Genomic DNA, 23,739 nt, shown 5'->3' with positions numbered 1-23,739 from the left:
TCTGTCAGTACTTGCAAAAACAATCGTTAAAATGCATTAAACCTGCAATTGAATTTTTTCCTGACAATGGACTTTCCTTTCTTCCCAGCTTTTTTTTTTTTTTAATTTTTATTTTGTAACCAAATACAGTTTGGAATCTAGTATGTATGAAATGTGAAAAAAAAAAAAAAAAACATTTAAAAGGAGTGTTCTTTCAACCAAATGTATGCTACTCGAAATTACTAATTACTAATTTACTTTCCCCAATCTGAACCAGACTCTTTTACCATTTTGCTCACCCACATACAGCTGGGCAGCCTCAGCATCCTCTGCTTGTCCACAGGAAGCCACAGTCCGTACGAGAAGGGGAAGGATATATGTCACGAGGTCCTGCCACTTGTAACGATGCTCTCGTCCTTACCCTGACCTCTCTCAGCATTGTGGGCTGTCACTATAGGGGCCCTGCTGCCAAGGCAGCTGGGAACCAGGCAGGCGAATTGGGTCTGAGAGCCTGAGTGAGAGGGAGGTCCCAATACACGTTGGCAGGAAGCATCTGTACTTTGGACCAGCACGTGGCCTTCAGGAAGCCCCTCTGCTCTTTCCTACGCCTGGGGTCCCTGCTGCCCCTCCTGTCCCTGAAAGACCAGACCCTTGTCTCTACCATCTCTGCTGAGCCCCTTTCCTCTCTCTGCCCTCAAGGTTCTGGTTTTCCTTTCTCCACCAACTCAGAAAATGCCCAACATGCGTTTAATCATGTATGTTTTAAACACAGGCTAATGGTAGAGAGGCTATAACACCCACTATAGAACACTTAAAAAATTAAGAAATCTCCGCTAGGTCTACCATTCAAGACATTTCTAGGTCCTTTTCTCAAGCTGACTGTACTTCTGTCCAGGTCTTCTGGATATGTAATTGGGGTTATTTATACAGAATTTATATATTGATTTCTATTCACTTGACAGTTTCACTGAATTAATCCATCCTAGGATGCATGCTGTTTAATTAATTGTGTCTTTAGTGTAAGATATTTGTTATTCCTTTTTGTTGTTTCACTATAATTAAAATGACAATGAACATTGTTATTCGTAAGTCTTTAATTGCATTTCTGACAGTTGCCTTAGTATAGGTTCCTGCTTATGGAAGTCCTGGTTCAAATGATGTGAATATTTCAGAGCTTTATGCCGCATAAGCAAATTGTTTTTTAAGAAGGCTCCACCAATTTCAACTGCCAACAAAAGAGTAGGGGGTATCTTTCTCAACATAATTTTTCTAAAATGTTATTTCTTTTGCAATTTTCATGAGACTGACCTTTTCATATACCTATTAGCCATTGATATGTCTACTCTTAGCCACCCTCTTTATTTCTATAGCAAGTTTAAACAACTATTTTTAAAAGCAACTTTCAGCAATTGGAGACACACGGTGTACCAGCTATTATCCTAGAACTTTCTTTATATCACTTCTAATTGTAACAAACATCTAGGTGGATGAATGTGACTTATTATCTTAGTTTTGTAGATGATGAAATTGCAGCTCAGGAAATTTAAGTAACAAAGTTATCCAACTAAAAATGTTTGAATCAGGATTCCTACCAAAACGAAACAATTCTGAAACTTGACAGGCTTCATCACTCGGCTCCTGCAAGTGAAACAAAGCAGCTCATTACATGGAAAATACACACACACACACACACACACACACACACCCCAAAGCAACAAATCAGCCTAAACCCCAACACCATGGTTCCCACTGAGTAAACATCATTCCCGACATCTCTTTGCCCACATTATAAAGGTGGCGGGATGGGAAGACGTACGGGTGGGTGGAAGATGTTGCATGACTGGACACGTGGGCTAATAGGTTGAGAAAAATCTATGAAAGTGAAGGGGCAAGGCACTTTTAAATAATACTTACCTCTAACAGGACTTAATTTTATTTATACAATTTATCCTGCAGAAGAATTTAGTATTTGCGTAATCATACTTTTGAATATTTTCTTTTGACATTTCCCAGAACTGAAAGCGGAAAAAAATGATCACATTTGTTTTCCTGTACATGTTTACAGTTTCTGGTTCTAATGCTGAACTCTCTAATCCATGTGGAGTTTATTTGCGCACACCGGGTGAGATACAAAGCTAACCTTATTTTTTTCTTCTAAAATACCGAATCAGTTACCTGGAGACATCCATTGAATGATTCTTTCTTCCCCCCACTGACTTATACTCTTTGCCACGTGACGTTTATGTGAAGGGCTTTTAAAATGCTCTCTGCCCCACTTATGAAGCTCATGTTTTATACCGTCTACAACAGTCTTAGAGAAATGATATCACAGAATCACTCATCTGCCTTTCTTTTTTCAAGAAAAAAGGGCCATGTAAGTGACATATCACAGCCCCTGAAGTATTATGATTATATTCTGATTGTGAAAACACAATACAGGTACAAAAAGGGAGTCGGTAGCCAAGGTGGTTCTGCCGTTTGGATAAGTCAAACTGCGTGGAAACAATAGCAGCACATCTGCACCAGCAAGGAGACGGGTATTGAAACCACCTGCACCTTCGTGCTGAGCAGTCATCACTTCCAAAGGCCGAAAATGCAGACAGCAGTCCTCCTGCTGATGCAGTGAAGCAGCGATCTGCGAGGGGCGGGGGGACCAGCATTTCGGAACCATCTGGGGCTTTCTGTGCAAGAAGCAGCTCTTGCACACACCCCCGTGCTGCCCCCACGACCCCACAGAATCCAGGTTGTCAGGGTTCCCGGGTCACAGGAGGTTTCCTTCCTCCTGTCCTCGCTCAGCATGTGCTCTGGCCATCCAAGGATGCAGCAAATTCCAAGAGCGATCATTTACGTAGGAGAAAGAAGTCGCTACTTAGATTTTTTTCCATTTTGCACCCAGGTTTCATGATCTTCATTGTTCTTCTTTGTTTGTAAGAAAGAACTCCTTTAGGAACACCATAATATGATTTTTGGAGTGGCTCACTATGATCTATCGAAGACCATGTGGCTTAATTGGGATTTAACTTGTACGTATGTGTGATGGAGAAATTGCTTGATTTACTGCTGGTGTAGTAACCTAGCAAGAGACCCATTTTAGCTGGTGAGACCCACGCAACAGGTCGATGCAAAGTCCTTCAGAGAAAGGAGGTCTAGGTGAAGGAGACAGACGGAGACTGTTTCAGAGAAGCACATATTAAACCGCCCGTATGTCGTTACATGTTATCCTTAGAAATGGATGCATTTTTGTTATTGAGTCTGTGTTTGAATGAAAGCATTAAAAGAACACTTTTTCTTCCTAATAATTTTCGGTTTTTCACCAGATTAAGATCATCATTTCGTGTTTTTACTTCAGATTGTCAGTGACATGCTGTGGGGCTGGATTTCTCCAACCTGAGGTAGCAGTGGGCAGTTTTAAGGATGCCTGTTCACTGTGTCCTGTTCCGTTTCAGCTCGCAGACATGGGATATTGGAATATTGGACATCTTTGGCTTTGAAGAATTTCAGAAGAATGAATTTGAACAAGTAAGTGGGCTTCTTTTGAAATTTTGTTAACTTGAATGGGTTTTTCAACAAATAAGGTATCTCTTTTTAATTCAGTAGAGACTGTTTACGTTATTTTTTGCAAATACATAATTAAAATAAGTACTCTGCCATCCTGTTTTAAATTAATGTCCCTGGTTTGTTGACATAATCATTGTTTTTATGTGGTTTTATAAACCAACATAATCTTTTTTTTTTTTTAAACAGAGAAACTTGTTTTTAAAGATAGTGTTAGATGAAACCAGAGTTGTGCTTATGGAAAAGGCCATTTCACCTGGGTCAGAGACGTGAGGGCGTCTCCATTTGAAATCAGGGCGAAGGTCTTCAGAAACCCCAGCCAAAAATCAGAATGGAAGTACTTTCTCATGCTAAATGCTCTTATTTGTAGATTCAACTTTACATGACATGCATGCAAATGACTATGGCCAACCCATAAAAATAGATTAAAGAGGCTGTTGAGTATTTTTAATCCACTTACAATTTAGGGCACTTGTAAAAGCACTAAATTCTTTAGGTATCTTAATAGTATAGTACAAATAGTTTAATCAAATTAAGTATGTCTAAAAGTTAAGGGTAGAAATAAATGTTGCTTTAGCAGAGAAGGAAAAATAAACCTGTAAAGAGGTACATGTGGAAAGAGAGAAAACCAGGCTGCATTAAATTACATGAAGAATTCCAAGCATGCAGTGTTTAGGAGCGTTACTGACACCGGTTAAGGGATTAAATAGAATGAAATCCAATTCTGCGAATTGTACCAGCAGAGCTATCCCGGCCAAGATGAAGAATCTGTAATGAGCTTTGGTTCCTTATCTGTAGAATCAAGATGGTAATAGACCTACAGAGCTGTGAGAGTGAACAAGATGACTATTAGAGAGGACCTGGCATTGTTTTCCAGCTCCTTGTACACGTGTAAGGAATGGTGGGTGGCTACCTTCGCCGCTGTAAACAGGAACACCGGAAAACCTTTTCAGAGTTGGCCTTTTTTTTTTCCTAAAAAAGTGGTGCAGCGTCCTGTGAGTAGATCTTAAGCGTGCTGACTCACTTAATCCAGGGTGAATCATCATGAATCATTTCTCTACAAAACTTTACAGAAAGTCTAGTCTAAAATAAGAACAAGGAGACCAGAGAGTTCTTCTCTTCTCTTCCTGCGTCTGCATCCGTGGATTAATGGAAGAGGGAGGACGCTGTGGTTCTACCCATTTATTTATTGCTTATTAGTAAGAAAAATAGTGATGAACATAAGGGAGAGGACAGTTAAAGGATGCCCAATAAGAAGCGCGGGTCTGCAGGCTGCTTCTGGCGATGAATTTCTGGGTGCACACGTTTGAATGTTGTCTGGCAGTCTTATTGATTCCTTACAGTTTTGTCTTAGAAAACATGCAGGCTCGGGTCTCTAGTGAGACTCACAGTTTCTGCATCTCCCAATAAGCGACACGCAGAGATCCCAGGTGGGAGGGTGCCTCCAGGGCCATGCTCCCCGCCTCCTGCTGCATCCCCAGACTCAGGTATCTATCAAGCCCGTGCTGGGAGCTGAAATGTGCAAAGCAGTTATGTTATCTTCCTATTAAAACTTACTTATTTACTACAGTTAAATATACTACATTTAGGTATATCCCTTATTAGCCTTTCTTGCTGTTAAATATTTTAATTATATATTTTAGAATCTATTCATGGCCTGAGATTTTTATGTAACAAAGAATGGCATTTCAGATTTTAGATTTTTCAGATCTGCAGAACAAGTCTCTGTTAAATACCAAAAGCTAGTTTTAGGTACTTATGGGTAAAAGCTCAAGACCAATTTTTAGACTTTAATTACAAAAACAATAAATAGTTTTAAAGATGTACCTTTAGTTTGCTTGGCAGTTTTGCCAGCAGGTTTAGCAGGTTTACTTAATTATTGGGCATAATAGTACCCAGAAGCTATTTGGAAGAATAAAGTTATTTTCTTTGTGAGGAATCCAAGTCTCACTTTACAGTGGATTTAGCAAATTCCTAAATTTGCCTGTGAGCTTTTCAAAGGCCATTGGTTTAAATGACACATTCTAGATTCTGGGGTTGCTAGTAGAATGGTGAACTTCCTCATTTCTTATTCCACTGAAAACTTGCAACACAATGTTTAGTAGATCAGTATTATATTCAGAATCAAACCCAGAAGACTATTAGTGCCTTTCTAAGTATCTGTTCTATTCTGTTTTGAGCTTATTGACCTATCTGCTATTCACTAGACTGTCAACCCCCTCAGGGCCGCTCTTGGGTGTGGTACCACATTGTGTGTATAATACAAGCTTAACAAATGTGTTTCAATCGAAATTTAAAGAGTAAACACATTTAGAGGATTTGCCAGCGGTTCTTCTTGCTCAGGAATAAATGTATGTATTGCTTGACAATCATTTGTCCATAGAAATTTGATGAACAGGGACAATTTGAGGAGATACTAAGAGGTCCTCCAAAACATCAGCATCTCCGATCTCACTATGCCCAAGTAGCTCTAAATCACTAGATGGAAGCTTGTGATACTTTAAATGAGAACTTGTTTCAGCTAATAGGAAATGCTAGTCTTGTTTTCTTTGACTTTTAATAAATCATTTCTATTCAGAACTGTTTTGTATATTATAAAAAAGAATTTTTAGAGTAAAAAAGGTACTATAATATATCACTCAACAGCAGTTTGATGCTTCAGGGGAGGGGGTGCTAAATTTTCTGAGTTCCAAAGTACAATTCAGAAGGCTCTGACTCTATCGCCCTGATTAATTATTTAATTAATAATTAATTAAATTATTTACATCATCATCAGGTCCTCTCTGTCACGTAATACATCTCATGAATTCTCATTTCCTTTATTACGAATCTAGCACTATAAGAATATCTCCTCATGCCCTGAAAGAAAAGCCTTTCTGATCAACTCCTTCAACCTGCCACAGCCAGGGAATTCCGTTCACGAAAGCTTGATAATCGGAAGAGTACTAACCAAGGCACCAGTCCCCTCACGCACTGCGGTGCCCATGGTGTGAGAAAAGCAAAAGCCATTCACGGCACAATGTGGAAGGGAGCGGCAAAAGCAGTGTTAGTTCCAGAGATTTTTAATATTTAGGAAGCTGAAAAGAATGAATGGAAACATCGCTGCACACAATGAGAGAACATGACGAAGGAGCAAGTTGTGGATCAGCATGTCAAGCAAGGGGCTTTTATATGTTCTTAAAATAGTTTATCAGAAGACAGAGGAGAAGAAGAAAACAGTTACCTTGTCAAAATAGTAAATAACCCAAGTGAGGGAATCCATAAAGTGTGCCTGAAAGTTACATAACTACACTTAAAAAAGGAAAGACATCCTGCATTCTTAGAAGGGCTCAGTATTATGAAGGTCCTGATTCTCCCTAAGTTAATTTATAAATATAACCTGATGCGGTCTCACTACAAATAAATGAAGAATGAATGACGGAATTAGAGCAAGTCAGTTTTACAGCTCCTGAGGTAATGAATCTATGCAGTGAATATTAATCAATTACAAGAAGGGTGATGATATACCAGATGCATGTCAAGTGTTCTTGCCAAGAAAGAAAAGAAGGAAGGAAGGAGGGAGGGAGGGAGGAAGAAGAGTGGGAGGGATGGAGGGAGGGAGGAAAGAAAAGAAGGAAGGAAGGAAGGAAAGAAAGGAGGAAGGAAAGGAGAAAACCTGAATATAATGAATTGTATTGATGTAACGACTAATTAACAGAAACTGAAGACAGAGGAACATGAAAAACTAAACCAGGAGGATGTACTCTGCAGTATTTAGACTGTGAGAAACAGTCAGGACAAATGACCTGATTTCTTCAACGTATACAACACAAGGATAAAAATGTAAAAGAACAAGGTGACTTATAGACTAAAAGAGATCTAAGAGTCATATAAATCAGTTAAGTATATGGACATTGTGTGGATCCTGATTTGCTTAAGTATAAAAAATTATGAGTTCATCAATGTAATGGGGAACCTGGATATTTGACAAAATTAAAAAATTATCCTTGATACAAATTATGTGATATAAAGGTGCTGCGAATGTATTTTCTAAAGTCTTTGTAGCTTAGAGAATTATACTAAAATATTTGCCAGTTAAATGACACGATGTCTGAGAATTGCTTTAAATGAATCTAATTTTAAGGGTAGTACGGAAATGGATAAAGCAGAATTGGCCATGAGGTGGTCATTGTTGGTAATTGTTGAAGTTGGCTGATGGCAGATGGGGTTTATTCCGTGATTCTCTTCCCTGATGAATACGTTTAAAATTGTCCATAATGAAAAAAAATAAAAATAAAAATTGTTTGTAACGTACAGTTGCCCCTCAGAGATGTGTGGGTTTGATTCCAGACCACAGCCAGAAAGAGAAAACGGCAGTAAAGCTAGCCACGTGCGTGTTTTGGTCTCCCAGTGCATGTGAATGTTATGTTTGCATTATAGTCTATTAAGTGTACAAGAGCATTATGTCGAAAAAACCGTACAGACCCTAATCGTAAAGACTTTATTGCTAAAGAACTCTAGCCATCCTCTGAGCCTTCAGCAAGTCTTTGTAGAAACATCAGAGATCACTGACCACAAATCACCATAACAAATATAATAATAATACTAATCATAAAATGTTTGAAATATTGCAAGAATTACCAAAATGTGACTCAGAGGCATAAAGTGAGCAACTGCTGTTGGAAAAATGACGCTGATAGATTTCCTCGACCCAGGGTTACTACAGACCTTCAATTTGTAAAACACGCAGTAGCTGCAAAGCACAGTAAAGCAAAGCACAATAAAATAAGGTAAGCCTGTACTATTCAAAATAAATGAGAAAACTTTGAGAGTATATAAATATTATTTTGATAAATGCGAGAATATGTTCTCTCCCAACAATTGCTGTTGCCAAGCCCTGCAGGCTACAGATCTTCAGCAAAGGCATAAAGAACAAAGGAGTGGAAACTAATGATTTAACATCCAGTAATTTCCCCCAATTTCCCACTAGACACATAACATGCAGCTACATATAACGGAACTTCTAAAGCTATGGAGTCTAGTAAAATTGCGTATCAACCATTTGCTGTAAAACTACAGAGTATTTGGAAAGAGAACACACGTGTTCAAAGTAAAAGCTTCTGTTGCAGAAGATAAGATTATGCTACCTGACCTGTCTTCAAGCGAGGCGTTGTCTCAGCGGATTTCAGAAGAGTTTTCGAGGATTTGAAACATTTCCCTGCTTACAAATTCTTTTCTACAGAGTGAGATTTCCTGGGAAGTCCTGGTGAACAGGACAGGCTTGAGCTAAGTGTCCAAAGGTTTGGAAAAAGCCAGATGCCTTGACTTCTAAAGTTCTATGAAGTAGGATTATATACTTTGTCAACCTCAACCTCAAAAAAAAAAAAAACAAACAAACCCATAAAATCCTTACTTGTGAAGTCACTATCCTAGATATGATACAAGGATAAATCAAAGAACATATCAATGACCATCAATTGAACTCATACCGTGTACTTTTGATGTAAATAATTCCATTTTACGGGTGGGAAAACTAAGAGTGCTACGGTCTCTGCTCTGTAAGAAAGTGTTTTCTCAGAGACCAGGAGGTTGCATCTTCTCAGGCTCATTTGCATCAGGGCACTCTGTGGTTCATTCATTCAACAAGCAGTTTTTGTGTACGTACCAAGTCCCAGACCCTGTACTAGGCACTAAGAAGTGTATGGACATGATGGTGAGGGAGGGAGGGGGCAAATGTGAGAAGGACCAGTTCTAATTGGATATCTTGGGAGAAGGATGAAGAAAACCTTAATGAGGAGAAGGCTGCTATTTTCATCCCTAGTATGGAAAGTCCCATGTATTGTTTTTTTGATTTTTTAAGTATATAATTAATTTATACGACGTGGTGTTGACTTTAGGTGTACAGCAAAATGATTCAGCTATATACATACATATGTGTGTGTGTGTGTATATACTCTTTCAGGTTCTTTTCCATTATAGGTTATTATAATAATCTATATTGATATTGAGTATAGTTCCCTGTGCTATACAATAGGTCCTTGTTATTTACTTGTTTTATATATAGTAGTGTGTATCTGTTAATCCCAGCCTCCTATTTTATCTACCCCACCCTGCTAACCGTAAGTTTGTTTTCTATGTCTGTGATTCTGTTTCTGTTTTGCAAATAAGTTCATTTGTACACTGTACATTTAATGATATTTTTTTCCTTGAAACCTTTTAACTTAAATGTTATCACCGTTTTAGAGCTAAAGAAACAAAAAGACTGAGCAAATTTAAGTAACTCAGGGAAGGACATATAAAACCAAGATCTGATTCCAGAACCGGTGATCTGCACTAGTTCCAGTAGGTTAAAGATTTGTTATTATTGTATATTTTCTAAACTTTGCTTCCCGTTCACGAGTATATCTTTTTGTATTTCTCTTGGGACGCAGTATTATTTATTCTACTAAATATAGAAGCAATAAACTTTTAATGAGTTTTATGTGACTTTTTTTTTTCCTTAGTGGATTTTTTCACCAAATGCATTTATTTAAAATGAATGAAAATGTTAGTGAATGCAGGCGCATCCTCCTCCTTGTAAAGTGAAGGCAGACCCCCTTTTACTGCACGTTGCTTTGCTGGGCTTCACGGACACTGCATGTTTTACATATTACAGCTTCAGGACAACCTTTCATCGAGCAAGTCTCCTGGTGCCATTTTCCCAACAGCATTTGTTCACTTGATGCTGTTGTGTCATCCTCACAATATTTCAGTCGTTTTCATTATTATTAATTTCTTATCATGATCTGTGATCAGTGATCTTTGATGTTACTGTTGACTCGCCGAAGGCTCAGGTGATGGTTAGAATTTTTTTTTTTAGCAATTAAATATTTTTTTAATATGAACAGTTTAATGAACAGTTTTGGGGTCCTGGTTTTTTTGTTTTTGTTTTTTTGGCTGCGTTGGGTCTTAGTTGCTGTGCGCGGGCTTTCTCTAGTTGTGGCTAGCTGGGGCTACTCTTTGTTCCAGTGCGCAGGCTTCACAGTGTGGTGGCTTCTCTTGTTGCGAAGCACGGGCTCAGTAGTTGCAGCATGCAGGCTCAGTAGTTGTGGCACACGGGCTTAGCTGCTCCGCACCATGTGTGATCTTCCCAGACTAGGGATTGAACCCGTGTCCCCTACACTGGCAGGCGGAACATTAACCACTGCGCCACCAGGGAAGTCCTGGCAATGAAGTATTCTTTAATTAAGGGCCGTACATTGTTTTAGACATAATGCTATTGCACACTTAATAGACTACGGTGTAGTGTAAACATAACATTTATATGCACGGGGAAACCAAAAATGCATGTGACTCACTTTGTTACCATATTCCTGTTACTGCCATGGTCTGGAACCAAACCCAAAATATCTCTGAGGTCTGCCTGCACCAGGCTGGTTGAAAGGAAGTGTTACAGAATGTAATAGGAAGAATATATGGGTTTGAAAATATACATCAGGTCACTTTAGCGAAGGGTGAATTGAGTTCTTTTCATGACAACTAGCTGGGAAGAAGCTCAGCTTTACGATAGTGGCTGTGCAGATGCAAAGCCCCAAATGTGCTGACTGCGAATAGGGTTCCATTTAGTTTTCTGCTAAGCATCAATAATGGCCCCAACGTGCTGAGCCCGTGCTGTGAGTCAGACACCTTCTTACATGAGCATGAGCTCCTGCAGCAGCCTTCTCAGAGAGTTAAGGGACGTCCCAGAAGCCCCTGAGGGGCCGTGTGGAAGTTCGGAGGCAAATCCACCTGGTCCTAAAGCAGTGTTCTTTGTGCTGTTCTTCTTCTTTCTTTGATGCCTCAGGACCACTGCTCTGAAGTCTATGGGTTTTTTTTTTTTCAGTATCTCTAGGCTTTGCATCTAATCCTGGAAAATGACGACGCTTTGAGAAAGACCGTGGTTTCAGTAGCATTTGTGTGTTTCAGTCTGACGTCAGCAGAGTGGTAGGTAGAAAATGCAAGAAAACTAGCCAATAAATTTATTGTTGGCTGACCCCTTCAGTCAGTCCCGCAGATCCCCAAATAGTGGTGATTTATGTTAAAGGAGATTATAGGCATGAATTAAACTCATGAAAATATCGGATTTGTTTTATGTCTCTGTGTTGCAGTCAGTGAGTAACAGGATTCCTAAAAGAAATGCTGGGGAGAGAAAAAGTGTTTTTTAATCTGTAAAAACAATGTCTTTATGCCTGTGAAGTAACTGCCAGCTATATTAGCTTAAAACCTATTGCATAGAGTTTGATTTGAAAATCTCCTAGAGAAACCAGAGGAGGAGAAGGTGTTTGGTTCCTTTACGAAACAGTGATCTCCCAAAAAAGGATGGAAAGTAGAAAGGGTGAGAACCAAACAAAACCAATAAACAAACCAGAGCAGAAGCAGGTGCTGGCAGCGGCCCGGGGCCCCGGGGCCCGGGGATGCGGCTTCTGACACAGAACTCCAGCGAGGGAAGCAGCCCTGCCACCCTGCGTTCACCAAGCATCAGCCACTTGTATTTATGGAATAATACCAGAGAGTTGGCAGAGGTGGTCCTTCTCACTGTCAAGTTGAGATAGATGGTGCTGGGGGAAAGGGAGCATGGCCTTTCCCAAACAGGGACAGAGAGAAGAAAGGCTTTACAATAACAGGAATTTCTAAGACTGCAGAACAACTGTAGAATTTTAAAGCAGAAGCAAATCAGAGAGATACTATTCCCTCAGCACCCGCACCCCTGCTGTGTTATAGATAAGGTGCTGAAATCAGGAATGACTGATTGGTTGGGGAACGTGTATACAGTAGTCTTGAAGCCCGAGGAGGCCTCCTTCAAAACAGTAAGTCGGGAATTCAGAGTCCACTTGGCAGAGCAAAGACCCAGGGCACCCTGTGGAGAAGACTGTTGGCTCGGCTCAGTGTCTGACAGGCTTCTGTTGTATTGTTCTTCAGACAATAGTAATCGACGTCTCATACAATTAACGTTCTGCTGAACATATTTGATAAATACTGAATATCTGAAATCTGACATCACCCCTGCCCCATCATATAAAATTGGGTTAGCATAGAAAATTTGGTCTTGTCCAGAAGCTCCAGGAGACGTTTAGTTCATACAAAATGTCCTTGAAATTTGGTCCTATCCAAAATGTCCATGAGCATCTTCAGTCAATGCCAGTTGGTTTTGAACAGGACCAGATATCAAGGACCTTTTGGCATGGACTAAATGTCTTATGGGCCAAATGTCTGAAGGACATTTTGGACAGGAACAGATGTCCTTCAAGGCATAATTGCATGATATATGTGTCATGCATATATTCATATGTTTGTGTGTGTGTGTGCGCGCGCGCGCACGCGCGTGTAAACTGGTGAGGAAATCAGTTAATGGATTAGGAATGCCATCCTCTATCAGTGCGTTCAGTGATGTCTCCGTATTAGACTCACCTCGAAAGCTTTTAAAATATAGCAGTGCCTGGGCCCCACTCTGCTTTAATTGGTCTGGGGTCAGGCCCAGACATCCGCCTTTTTCAGAAGCTCCTGGTGAATTCTAACGTTCAGTAGGATTTTGGAATCCCTGCCTAATGCCTGGGGCTCTGCCTTCAACTGGAGTCAGCTTTAATTAATCTCCACTTGAATTCTGTGATGCGTGTGTCATGCTTTATTATATTTTTGCTTCAGATAAATTTCACCGAGTAATAAAAATAAAGGGAGAACAGTTGGTGAAAATTTACTCAAGAAATTGTTTGTCATTAATACAAATGATAGGCCATCTGGATGAGCAATGATGGTCTGTTACTAAAGAGTGTTTTCAAAGGGTGTGTGATTTTTTTCTTAAACCGCTCAGCAATGGCACCTAATGTACAAAGCATGTATTTTAATCAGAAAAGGTGCAGGCCAGTTAAACAGTTCTTAATAATTGTTCATAATCATTTATGAATACCCCGCTTTTACCACATTCAAGCCTACTCCAAGGAATACCTGGGAATTTAATGAAACCCACACATAATTCCGATGGATAGAGTTAGAAAGTAAAAACAATGTTTGTTTTGTATTGAAGTCGGTGATATTCTCAATTATTGATGGAGATTTATGCTTCTGGATATAGAAACTAATTTGCCTTACAAACCTTTCATTCTGTCTTTCTCTGCCCGTGTTTAACACACACCTGTATATGCACACACAACACAGACAGCTCAGTGAAAATAAATCAGGAATGTGCAGGTTTTTGTCATGGTGTGGGCCAGCATTTGGTTGGTGGGATGTATTTTTCCACTTTTCAGCCAGGTGCCTGCCACAGGGTGATATGGCCACATTCGTCCCCTCAGCTGCCTCTCCTGGCAGTTGTGATGTTCATGCTATTAGCATTTCTTTTTGTTTGTTTGTTTTTAACACATTTATTTATTTATTTATTTATTTTTATTGGCTTTGTTGGGTCTTCATTGCTGCGCGAGGGCTTTCTGTAGTTGCGGAGAGCGAGAGCTACTCTTCCTTTCAGTGTGCGGGCTTCTCATTGAGGTGGCTTCTCTTGTTGCGGAGCACGGGATCTGGGCTCGCGGGCTTCAGTAGTTGTGGCACATGGGCTGAGTAGTTGTGGTGCACGTGCTTCGTTGCTCTGCGACATGTGGGATCTTCCCAGACCAGGGATCGAACCTGTGTCCCCTGAATTGGCAGGTGGATTCTTAACCACTGTGCTACCAGGGAAGGTCCAGTACTTCTTTTATATTTTAACTTTTGTTCATACAGTGAGTGCTTTGAATAGTTTAGAGAAAGGCAGACTCTTTTGGTAAAGAAGTTTAATATATTCGTTACTTCAAAATGAGTTTGAAAAACAGTCTACCTTAAACTCCCTGTGCTCCCTGACTTTCCTTGAACAGCCAGCATCACTGGCCTCTGCTAGAAATGAAGGTCTGCCTTCACTTTCAAGAAGCAGCGCCGTCAAAAATGCTGCAAGTCAAAAATCACTCCACAGCCTACTCAGTTGTACACATCTAGCTGGAGTTTTCCTTGGGATTTTAATCAATGACATCTTTCTCCTCCCCAGAATACAAAGAACACAGTGCACAATTACAGGTTGAGATATACTGTAGCGCTCACCCCACGTCACCAGGTCCGACCAGACACTGCAGCTTCAATACAATAAAGCTCAGGAGGGAAGCTGTGTGTTTCATGAATCATTTTGACCAGGAGAGCATTCAGTTGAGTTGCTCTGTTCAGAAGCACAGGCCAAATCAGTTTGTTGTGATCTAAATTTTGGTAGACTCTCTTAGACTTTTCTTCCTGCAAAAAAAAAAAAAAAAAGAAAAAGAAAAAGAAAAAAAGAAAAGGTAGGAAAAACCCCCAAAAGACCGGAAGCCCCTTTCCAGCCCTTTCTGACGACTGTGGCTTTCCTCACTCACACTTGGCGTCACCATTCCCAGCAAAACAGGGAATCAACTCAGCGAAGCCAATATTCAGTTCGGTCACATACCGGGAAGCAACGTGTCTCGTTTTTATTATGAAAACGCTTGAGTGAGTTGGAACTCTACAGCCAGGTTTATGGACAGAGATGGTCACCTGTAAACAGTCAGGCGTGAGAGGATTTAGTCAGTTGTCATCAAAAGCAATTTTTGTAACTGCAGAGCTGAAGTCTATTCTGAATGCAAAATGATGAGATGAGATTTTATGATTTATATGTCATATACTTTATATATATTGTATAATAATTCTTATATTAAACGTGTTTGAGACAGCTACATCTACCTAAGTATTTTCAATTAGGAGAATCTCAGAATGAGAGGGAAGATAAGTGTCATATAATTTGGATATTTCTTCTACTGTAGAGACTCAGCCATTAGTGGTCTTATTTCGGAATCCTTTATCAGATGTCTTTTTATATTTTTCTGCAGTAACAGACATCACGTTACTTTTCATGGCTTTTCCATTTATTTCTTGGGTGACCTGTTTCCCAAAGTATATAACATGTAGGCACACTTTCCATATAACTGCTTTTAAATCAAACTGCTGAGATGTAAGGATCTATCTGTGTTGTCTTAAATAATTCAATGCATATTTTAATGTCAAAAAGTTTGAAAAATTACAATTGTGTATATCATCTAATCAAAGAGAATCTTTTCCAATGGTTTCATTCCATAATGGAGTCATTTATTTTCTGTACATTTGCTGTAAATATTTCACTCCAAATTGAAGAAATTTCTTTATAGCATATATTAATCTTCGGTAAAGAAATTATCTCAGTACTAAAGGAGTTTATCACATTACTAGATTAGGGGAACACCTCAAATTATTATTATTTTTATGCAAAGTAAAATATTTTTCATTTTTTTACTCTAACAACAATTTTCATAAATTTCTGTTTTTCATTCATGATGAAAATGATAGTGACAAGAAAATGTATTCCTTTCACAGAGGGCTACTACTATGGACAGAGGCTACACAGTTCTATAGAAAATGATTTGTCTTTCCAGAATCATTCCTAGAGTTTTATACACCATAGATAAGATAAACATAGGTCTTGATATATTGATGTCACTTAGTTTTCATGGGACATTTCAAGGGGATGAATGTGCTAGGTTGTATCAGGTGCAAGGAAGGATATATGTTCCAGATGATATTTACTGAATTCCATCCCTTCCGTTGCTGGCTCTCATGTGCAGGATTTATGAGTCTGTATCCGTTATTCAAACTGTTTTTGCTGTAATAAACCAAGCATGTGGAGTTAAATGTTCTATATGGTATGTTCTCACATGAAATGATTATATTTTTAATATTTTTATATTCAGGTAATTGAGCCACAAAGTGTGAGTTTGTTTAGGAAGCACTTAGTTTTAAATGTAAAGACCTTCCTGCTTCGCATCTCTCTCATGAGATCTAATTATCGCGCGGCAGAGGGGCAAAGCTCTGGTTAACTACTGGCCAAATCAGATTGAAGGAAGAAAACTCAAGGAGTTTCAGAGATCATGGATGGAGTGCTGGGAGGAAGGGGTGATGACAAGAGGGGATTCCAAGTTTGAAAAAATTCTCTCAAGTTTTTTTTAGGTTTTAAAATGACTTCCAAGACAGCAGTAATATGGAATCATTCTTATTTTATTTTTAACGTTTTTTTTTTTTGGGGGGGGGGAGTAAAAAAAGCTTGTTTAATTAATTAAATACAAGGATGAGGCAGGTCAGGGGGTCACCCAAAAGCACAATCCCCTGGGGCCCTACTCTTCTACCACCTTGAGAGGCCACAGCTAAATAGCTGGAACCAGGTCCCTGTGATCACTGGTCCCTCCAGGCCCCTGGACATTGAAGAGGGGCCAGGAAGGCTTCTTAGCTCCCTGGGTTCTCAGACCGAAGTCCACCTGCTGTGGACAGACACCGGCCGGACTGGGACAACCAAGGAGATGTTCAGACAGACACACTTTATAAAAATATTTCTTTATTTCAAACTAATTGGGGATGAGGGAGATACGAATCATAATTTTCCCTCTTTCTTGTTAATTTTATTTAAATAAAAGGTCTTATTTTGTAGTAGAATGCAACAGGAAAACTTAGTCAGTCTACAGACATTCACTTACCACCCAAATTTACAGAAACCATTTTTTTGCTATGAAGCAGGAAAAGCTATCGGAAACGGGGTAGTTGTCCTGGACCATCGTTTTTGACTGGAGCTAAGAATGATTTTGGTTATTCTTTGCATGTCAATATATGGTATTTAGATCTTATTTTTAATAAGTTATTTAAATATTGTATTTGGGATATGTCTACTCTATCGATTATTTTCCACCTATTATATTAATGATGAAATATCTATGTACGTTCATCACCCCAGTAATGTGACTGGATTAGGTCAGAAGAGCCTCTACATTTTCAGGTCCCCAACTTTTGCTTCCATCAGGGTAGCCCCGTGTCTGCAATCCTGTTATTGTCTAATCACACTGTTTCTGAAGATGTTTGAGCTGCCTCTTCCTACCCACAAAACCCTGGCCCCAGCAAGAACTAGAGAATAGAACTTCACAGCAAACCATCCCAGCCTCAGGACAAACTCACTCTGTGCTGACCCAAGCCCTGCACTCTGAAATGATTCTTCTTTTCTTCTCTGAAAAAATTTCCATGTGCGACTTCTTCGTGTCCCTGGAATCCTGTAAATTCCCATCCTCCCAAATAGGCAGGTCTGTGAGAGGATGGATTGTGTTTCCTATGTGTGTGTTATTATTCATGTATTGATAGTTACACCCTTATAGGCAGGCCCAGCTCGCTGGTATAGAGAGTTAGTGCATTTCTGGTGGTGGTCATTGGAGGTGACTTGGCTTGCTGATCGGAAGCTGGAATGTAAGGGATGCCCTTCTGTGTCCAGGAGAGAAGCCATGAGCTCCCAGCAGAGGGACAGAAATATCTGAGAGGCGTCCTACTTAGCAGGTGTTGTGATGATACCAGACCTGGAGAGGAATCTGGGTGTGTGGGAAAGAGGAACCTAGGGTGGTCTTTCTTTTTTCTGGTGACTGTTCCAGTCTTGTGTGATTTACAAAAGCGTTGGCATTTACTTTGTATAAATACAGTGCATTCACATTCAACATAATCCTAGATGTTGCTCCCTTTGCAAATGAGATCTGATTTCCATTTGCAAACGTTTTATCAGTAACTAGGATTTATACAACTTACTCACCTTTAATTATTTTCAATGACGTACAGAATTCTAAATATTTCTTAGTGTCCTTGGATTTTACCTAGTATAACATAGTGGTTAGGGTGCAGATGGGGGAGAAGAATGGTCTGTGACACTTCATGAACTCACGCAGGTAGTGGGTGTAGAGACGGGAGACTGCAGACCCTGGGCAGAGCCCTGGACCACTCCAGGTGGAGTCAGACAAGGGGTGGCCAATGAGGTAGGAGCTAAGAGAGAGGACATCCTGGAAGACAGCGGAGGCAGTGCTCCAGGGAAGCAGAGGAATCGGCTGTAGACATCACGGGGAGGTCAAGGAAAAAGAACATGGAGGGTCGAACATTGGATTTAGAGTTGCACGTGTCACCGATGGACTTCCAGCAAAGCCATTTTGGTGGAGCCGCGAAGGCAGAAATGTATTGAGGTGGTCTGAATCGTGGGCAGGACAGGAACCTGAGAGAAGAAGAGACAACTCTTTTTAAAATAGCAGAAAATAGGAGACTAGCCCAGAGGGGAAGCAAGACTTCGTTTTGGCTAGATTTGGGGTATTTTATTTTCTAATATTTTAAGGTATTTTTCAGCTAAGAAATTAAAACTTTAAGAAGTAGCACATTTGTTAACAAGTGTTGGCGAGGATGTGGAGAAAAGGGAATCCTCCTACACCGTTGGTGGGACTGTAAATTGGTGCAGCTACCATGGAGAACAGTATGGAGGTTCCTCAAAACCCTAAAAACAGAACTACCATACGACCCAGCAATTCCACTCCTGGGTGTATATCTGAAGAAAACAGGAACACTAATTCAGAAAGATACATGCACCCCAGTGTTCATAGCAGCATTATTTATAATTGCCAAGATGTGGAAGCAACCTAAGTGTCCAGCAGGAGATGAGTGGATAAAGATATATATATATATATATACATATATATATATATATATACACACTTGTTGACAACAGCTCAAATATATATTCCTTTTGGAAATATTTTTTAAAAACTCAAATATATTTTAGACCCCAAATTTATAAGTTAATGCTGTAATTATACTTCTTGTTTTTAACATGGTCCCTTTCAATTGCATCATCGGGCCACGTGAAGTCAACCGCATCGAGTGACGCTCTCTACTTTGGCTTCTCGGGGCCGACCGTAGCTCGGCACCCGGATGCACTACTTGGAGTTGACCATCCTCGGGGTCAACGCCTCACCTGTCTGAAGTATGTCCCGGAACGGTGGGTCTGCACGCTGAATCATCTTGGGAATTGTTTTCTTTTCCCCACAATAGCTCTGTGTCAACATGACCAATGAGAAGATGCACCACTATATCAATGAAGTGCTTTTTCTACACGAGCAAACAGAATGTGTACAAGAGGGAGTTACCATGGAAACGGCTTATTCTCTCGGTAACCAGACCGGAGTTTTGGATTTTTTTTTCCAGGTATTCATATAATATAATTAGATACTTTACAGGATGCATGCATTTAAATATACTGGAGACAAAGGATTTTCTTTCAGTGGGCCTTATTTTGGGGATATCTTTATGGAAGACTTGGCAATTTCTAGTTTATGTATAATCTTGCAGTGTAGGTTGAGGAGCACACGACCTTTCTCTGAAAGGGCATTTGAAGGATCACCAATTAACAGAAAGGACAAGAAATATAAGATCATTTTGTTATAAAAATATTCAGCAGTGGTTATGTCCCTAAAAGTCTCCTCCTCTTTGTAACTCTCCTCCTTAGTTACAAATACCCATTGTACAAATCTAATATTTTACAAAATAATGCTAAGACTAGTAAGAGCATAAAACAAATTCAACAGAATCTTGTTTATCTCCAAATTTCTAAGTTTGAATATGGAAAACTTTGGCAGAATACACACACACACACACACACACACACACACACACACACACACGTCCATATCATCTTAGTATGATTATCTTTATTGTTTCTTTCTTACAAAGCAAGAATCTTTGCCTCAATACCGCCATCATAAAAACAAACATCTGTCGCGCAAACAGCAATCCCTATCTACTAATAGAAGGCATTACATAGATTCACCAGGAGTATTTCTAAAACACTTGACCATTGTTTAAAACTGATACCATTTAGCTATTGGAGAGAACAGTGTATAATTTTCTACCCTGTAGTTTTATAAATGTACACTTGTAAATTATTTTATTCATTTTTCTAATATGTAAAATGTTCTTGTTACTGCTACCAACTTGTCAATATTTCTTGTTTTAAGTACAGAAGTGCTCTTCCTCCAGAAAACCCTCCCTCATCATGACGCACACAGTATACACTTTCCCTCTTTAAGGTTATAAGATGGGTTGGCAGTAACATATACTTAACTGCCTATGGGAAGCCATGGGTACCCACTACCCTCCTTCTCACTTGCTGCTATGTCCTTGACCGCTGAACAGCCATCAGCAGAATGAAATTATTCCTGTCTCTCTGCTTATCATCCCTGGGGGCTCATCCCTGGAATGGCTGTTTCAGTAGGGGGACCCTCATCATTATGAACTGGAAACAACACTGGAGACTTCTGCCACTACTTCCTCTTTGATACCCCTCGAAATGAAAAGACATACCAACTATAGGGTGAAACTTGCATCTTTACTCTAAATCTATAGGTCTATATAGCAGGAAGAAAAAAATACAATTCTTTGTATTTCTGTAATTGGAAATTTTATTTTTCTTATTAAGATGAGAGTATACATTTTAATAACACCAGTGTTTTAATGATATTTAATGATGTCATTCATCTATTTATTAATTCCTCTAATCAATAAATACTACCGAGGACCGACATTACATCAGAGGTTTGCTGGGTGGTGGGAACGCAGCGATGAAACAGACATGCGTTGAAAGTAAAGACTAACTCGTGTTCTGCGTGTATGAACGTGATGAGGCTGTCAATGGGTGTACGTGAACCATATATAGCAAATTGAGTGTTAAAAGGAAAAAACTCTCTCTTCTGAACTTTCAGAAGCCTTCTGGATTTCTCTCTCTATTGGATGAAGAAAGTCAGATGATTTGGTCAGTGGAGCCAAGTCTTCCCAAAAAGCTGCACAGTCTTCTAGAATCCTCCAACACAAATGCGGTCTACTCCCCCATGAAGGATGGGAACGGAAACCTCGCCCTCAGAGACCAAGGCACAGCGTTCACGGTCATGCACTACGCAGGACGGGTGAGTTCACGCAGCTGAGCCGTTCATGGCGCACTAATCCATGGGCCAGAGTGCCAACGGACAAGCCTTCACGTTTCCCATGTTTCAGAGTTTTGATAGTTGAAGCTGGATGAGCAACCCACAAAATGTTTCTTTCCTAAGCCTCATATGGACTTAGCATCTTCAGAATGTGGGTGATGAACACACAGTATGATTCTTCTCGTAATGTTTCCAGATTTATAACTTAATATGAGCAGAAGAGACGTGGATTTAATACAAGAGCTCTGCTATGAACTTTGGGATATTTTCAAAATCCAAACACACATTGGACATCTGAGCTTACTTACCCTCAATATAGTTAGTTGTTAGTATTACATACTTTTCCTAAAGCATGTCGACCTAAGAAGAAAGCTACTCTCTGATGCCTCCCCATTCCCTAACCAGCTTTGTAAAACATGCTTCGTTCTTCAGACCCTCCAAGGACCAACTCTTATCCATCTAAAACATGTCACACTTCTGAGCTCAGACTCATATGGGGCTTCTCCAAGCTGGTCCCTGTCACTTCCTCCAAGGCTCACCGGCCACAGCTGTCCTCCGAAAAACCTCTGGTCAGGTTATTTTTTCCAGTCCATTCACTGCTTTCCTTCCGCTGCCTCCCCCACATGTGAAGCCCCTCACACTCAGGCTGGAAGTACCCCCCTGTCTGCTTCACAAGGTCAAATTTTATCCATCTTTTAATGCTCACATCACATCTCGCTTAATCTCTAATCCAGCCCCATCTATACTTAACTCTTCCTCTTTTGAATTTGTAGCCCCCAGATTGGCCCCCATGTTTGGGATGTAGCACAAATGACATTATTAGGGGGTGAAATCCCTAGTCACTCTCTCGCTTTCAGTGTAGTTCAGTTCACTCCAACCAGTGTTTGCTGAAACTCTACTACACGCCAAACCCAGGGCATAAGAGGATCGCAGGTGAGTAAACCGTGTTCCTTGCCCTCAAATATGTCACAGTCAAGTAAGGAAAAGGTAAATTAACAGATATTTGTGTTATAATTTGCTCATAGTAATATTAGTCATGTTAACAAAGTTCTCTGTTACCACAAAGAAGAAGGCATTTATTTGGCTCCAGAAAAGAGTATAGACATGTTTTCTAGAGGAGGTGAAATGTGACCTTGGCCTTTAAGGGGGAGGCTGAGCTGACTGAGGCTGTGAGGGGGAGTATCCCAGTACAGACAAGAGCTTTGGAAATGAATGAATCGTGCGTCCGTCAGGATTCGGTTGCATAGGACAGAATCCTGTATAGCTGTTTAAGCAGAAAATAACTTCAGTGCAGGAAAATCATTGCTGGGGGGACTCTAGGTGGAAGTTTCAGAAATGACCTTGAAAGCACCGCACAGGACAGGGCTACCAGTGTGGTTAGAGCCTCAGCTCTGGTCAGGAAGCCTGCAGCCTGATTGAAAAGTACTGCTGCAGGGACAGACTCCCAGGAACCGCTACCACCCAAATCCATACGATGCCCATGCGCTGGCCCTCAGCAAGACAGAGTCGGGGCTGGGCCTGGAGCCTCCACTGCTGGAGAGAACCAGCTCATCAGGCACAACAGACACAGCAGAGGTGCAGCCTTCACCGCTTCAACCTTCTAAATCTTGGGCAGTAGTCCAGACTGGTGGCAGCTGCCGGGCAAGCAGACCCTAGCTGCAAAGGAGTCTGGGAGAAGGAACATGCCCACTTCCTAGTGTCTGCAGGACAGGAAGTGACCAGGATAAACATAACATTCCACCATTTCCACCCACATTGTAGTTGGAAAATGGGACAAGCAGTTAAGTCTATAGAGATTGGTAGGAAAAACGTCTAGGAAGGTTGTTTCTGGTGAAATCATAAATAAATACACTCGTACCACTCAGGACTTTGTCCTCTTAACAGTGTTGATGCATCAGATGTTTTTAGACAGGGTGGGGGATGAAGTAAGAAAAACAGAAGATGTGATGTAGGTAGATGGAGAAGAAAGGAAGGGGAGCAATGGGAACCCTCAAACAGGACTGCATTTGAGCCAAAGCAGCGGGACAGAGCGGGGGACTTCCCACAGAAGAGTGAGTAACTGAACGTTTGGAGAAAGGGAGGAGAGGCAGCTGGAAAGGACCCTGAGGGCCTCACCCTGTTGACAATGGAGGGTTGTCTTAGGCCAACCAAGAAGGGGAATCCTGGAGAAGGCGGCAGTTTGGAAGTAATGATACTCACTTTTAGACGATTTGAGTTTGAGGTTTTTAATGGAAATCCCCTTGAGATGCTGAAAATACTTGACGCTGGGAGGTTGGTTGTTTTTAGAAACACAGTCGTATTTTGGGAAATGTGTATCTGATAATTGCACATGGAGAAGAGGGAGAAAGACATCAGTAGGAAAGGAAGGTATCATGGAAGCCAAGAGAAAAAGAGAGGT

General features: G+C 40.4%; 1 protein-coding gene across 1 annotated transcript in view; it reads left to right on the top strand.

Annotated features, from left to right (window-relative positions):
* MYO16 (myosin XVI) overlaps positions 1-23,739 on the top strand; it is a 419,267-nt gene that overhangs the window by 238,120 nt on the left and 157,408 nt on the right. Inside the window, exons 20-22 of the mRNA XM_057707440.1 lie at positions 3,426-3,498; positions 19,417-19,569; positions 21,123-21,323. Coding sequence (XP_057563423.1) covers positions 3,426-3,498; positions 19,417-19,569; positions 21,123-21,323 — 427 coding nt within the window. The remainder of the gene's footprint in view (positions 1-3,425; positions 3,499-19,416; positions 19,570-21,122; positions 21,324-23,739) is intronic.

The sequence above is a fragment of the Hippopotamus amphibius genome, chromosome 14 (assembly GCF_030028045.1).
Source record: "Hippopotamus amphibius kiboko isolate mHipAmp2 chromosome 14, mHipAmp2.hap2, whole genome shotgun sequence".
Classification (NCBI taxonomy): domain Eukaryota; kingdom Metazoa; phylum Chordata; class Mammalia; order Artiodactyla; family Hippopotamidae; genus Hippopotamus; species Hippopotamus amphibius.
Note: the sequence above shows the minus strand (reverse complement) of the source record. Positions and strands in the feature narration are given on the sequence as shown.